Source organism: Diceros bicornis, chromosome 1 (assembly GCF_020826845.1).
Source record: "Diceros bicornis minor isolate mBicDic1 chromosome 1, mDicBic1.mat.cur, whole genome shotgun sequence".
Classification (NCBI taxonomy): domain Eukaryota; kingdom Metazoa; phylum Chordata; class Mammalia; order Perissodactyla; family Rhinocerotidae; genus Diceros; species Diceros bicornis.
Genome location: NC_080740.1, coordinates 82888958 through 82891818, shown reverse-complemented (window position 1 = coordinate 82891818; position 2861 = coordinate 82888958). Strand labels below are relative to the sequence as shown.

At 58.0% G+C, this 2861-nt stretch overlaps 1 protein-coding gene across 1 annotated transcript; it reads right to left on the bottom strand.

The window, feature by feature from the left end:
* Positions 1–265: 265 nt before the first annotated feature.
* Positions 266–1690, bottom strand: FBLL1 (fibrillarin like 1). The gene has a single exon (XM_058545622.1). It carries the CDS (start codon positions 1390–1392, stop codon positions 397–399), a length of 996 nt encoding a protein of 331 aa, XP_058401605.1. The 5' UTR covers positions 1393–1690; the 3' UTR covers positions 266–396.
* Positions 1691–2861: the final 1171 nt, after the last annotated feature.

The window sequence follows — 2861 nt, the reverse complement described above, 5'->3', positions numbered from 1 at the left end:
AGGGAAGTGCCCCCTTAGTTCCAAGGGGGGACTTTACAAGCTCTTCAGCAGTTCCCCAGCTCTCTTCCCCTGCCCCTGTGATGAGGAAGCATGAGTGAAGAGGGGCCCTGGGGAGTCAGGGCCCTGAGTGGTTAAAGTAAGCACAGCTTCCAACTGTTCCATGATCCATCGGTGCCTATCACCAGCTGTTTTAGCTGTTTTAAGGGATTTGGGGCTTGATTGTTACTGCAGCAAAAGCGAGTCTGGCCTCACTGATACAGCCGGGTACTGTTCCGTTATGCCATTTAATAGAAAAAAAAGAAACAAAGGAAAACAACACACAAAGAAAACACAAACATAGTAACACTGAACACAACACAGTCTTGGGGAGATCTCAGGGACAGCCCGAGCCGAGTGCTACTTGCTGGCGCTCTTGGGAAGCGGCCGGTAGACCCCGACGACCACAGCATGGTCCCTCTCATAAGGCTCCAGGGTCAGCTGCTCTTGGGGCTTTAAGTTCTCCTGCTGCAACTTCCTCACCTCAGAAGCAAACACCGCCTCGGCAGAGGCAGTCGAGTCGATGCAGTTGGCCTTGATGGAGATGAGGAAGTGGCCTCCGTTGCGCAGGAAGGTGTGGGCGTTCAGAGCCACGATGCGCGACTGGTCCGGCTGGGCCACGTCCGCGAAGATCACGTCCACCATCCCAATGAGCATGCGGTACTTGAGCGGGTGCCGGGCATCTTCGAGGACCGGGATGATGTTGGTTCGCTTCTTGGCCACGTTGACCAGATCGCGGCCGGCGCGGTGGGAGAACTCGACCGCGTAGACCAGGCCGTCGGGGCCGATGATGTCGGAGACGTGGGAGACAGTGGTCCCCGAGGCGGCGCCCAGGTACAGCACTTTGGACTTGGGCTTGATGTGGATCTGGTCGACCCCGCCCAGGATGGCCGCGGCCAGCTTGGAGCGGAAGGGGTTCCACGTGCGGTACTCCTGCTTCACGCCGCCCTCGGTCACCGTGACCCGCCGCTCGCCGTACACCGAGTGGCCGGGCACCATGTTCAGCGTGACCAGCGCGTCCTCCGCCCCGCGGTAGATGAAGACGCCCTCGTGCCGGTGCGGTTCCACCGACACCGCGCTGGCGCCCTTCCTGCGGCGGCTCTTGCTCTTGGCCACGCCTCCGCGCCGCTGCCCGCCGCCGCCGCGGTCCCTGCCGTCCCCGCCGCCGCGCCCCCGGCCCCGGCCGCCGCCGAAGCCGCGCGCCCGCGCCCCGAAGCCGCCCCTGCCCCCCGGGCCGCCGCCATCGGCCCCTCCTCCCCGACCCCCTCCGCCTCGCCCTCCGCCCCAGCCGCCGCCCCCGCCGCCGCCTCCGCGGCCGCCCGACCCGCCCCCGCGCGAGCTCGCCGCCGACTTCATGGCGCGCCCTGGGCGCCGGGGGCTGGCGGTGGCTGTCAGGGGTCGCAGGTAGCTGGCGGCGGTTCTCAGGGGTCGCAGGTAGCTGGCGGCGGTTCTCAGGGGTCGTCGGGGGCTCCGGGCGGTGGTCCTGGACCAGGACGAAGGTTGGCGGCAGCGGTCGCCGGCCGGGTTAGCCTGGGTGGGCGGCGGGGGCGAGGTGGGCGGCGGCAGGGACCAGCGCTACTGCAGTCCCCGCATCCCTGGAGCCGCCGTTTGACGCGGCTGGCGTGATTGCATCACACCCGCTATGGCGACCCTGCAGCCCCGGAAGCCCCCTTCCCGCCCGCGCGCAGACGCAGCCTGCTGCCTTGTACGCTTTCCCCTGCCCCCTTCCCCATCTTCTGCTTTCTCAGGGACCCTTGGCACTTCTCCTGGGCTACAGGGAAAGGGCATCTTCTCGGCAGGAGAGGGGGAGACAAGCACCAGCGTCAGTCCTTGCTGTGCCACTTGCTTGCTGCGTGGTCTCAGGAAGCTTCCCTGACCCTCTCTGGGGATCTTGTGTGAACTTGGGCAAGTTGCTTGAGGTATCTCGGTGTCATCATCCCGTCTCTAAGACAGAATCTACCTCAAAGATTTGTTTTAAAGCACCACATACACTTACCCTAGCCGTGGTGCATGCTAAGTGCTCTGTAAGCATTAGCTTTTTTGTTGTTTTTGATGTATTTCTTTGGGTCAATTTTTTGAGGTATAGTTTACATACAATAAAATGCACCATATTGTTGTGTTTTGTCTTGTTTTAAATAAATGTACTGGTCTTAGAGCTTTTGCCACCTGAGAGTGGCTCTGACACTCTTATACAAGGTTGGTGGGAATGGAGGTTGGTACACAGATTCTGACAAAACACTTAAACAACGTACTTATACTGGGACTTAGTTATTCCACTTTGAAAATTTTCTTCCTAAAGGGATGATCCCAGCAATTACCAATATTGGTGATTAGAACTACTGGAGTGAGGGTGGTTGTCATCGTGGTCATGGAAGTGATGGTGGAGGTGAGAGGAAGTAGACTAATCCAAGAGATATTTAGAAGAATTCACAAGACTTTCTGATAGAGTGGATCTAGGAAATCAGATAGAGGAAAACTCTAAGCCAGGGATTTCCAAAGTATAGTGGCTCTCCTGCTGTGGTTAACAGCCTGCAAGCTGCAGCCCTGGTTGCTCTCTACTTAGCTCTGCTCTATTCCATCAACTGTGCTAAATCCCAGAACTTGTGCTGGGAATATGAGGCAGCAAGAAAATGTTGATTCTTCAGTGTGAATGGGGATACATAGGCTGGAGCCCTAAATGCTATAACACACCTCAGCAGGAGCCAAAATCTCGTGTTTATTCTTGAATTCTAGTCTATGCTTCAAAAACCCGCTCTTTCAGTCTGCAGCATCTTCTTGCGCATAAAAAAAGAACCATTTGGAAGCACCAAGAACAGCAAACAGAT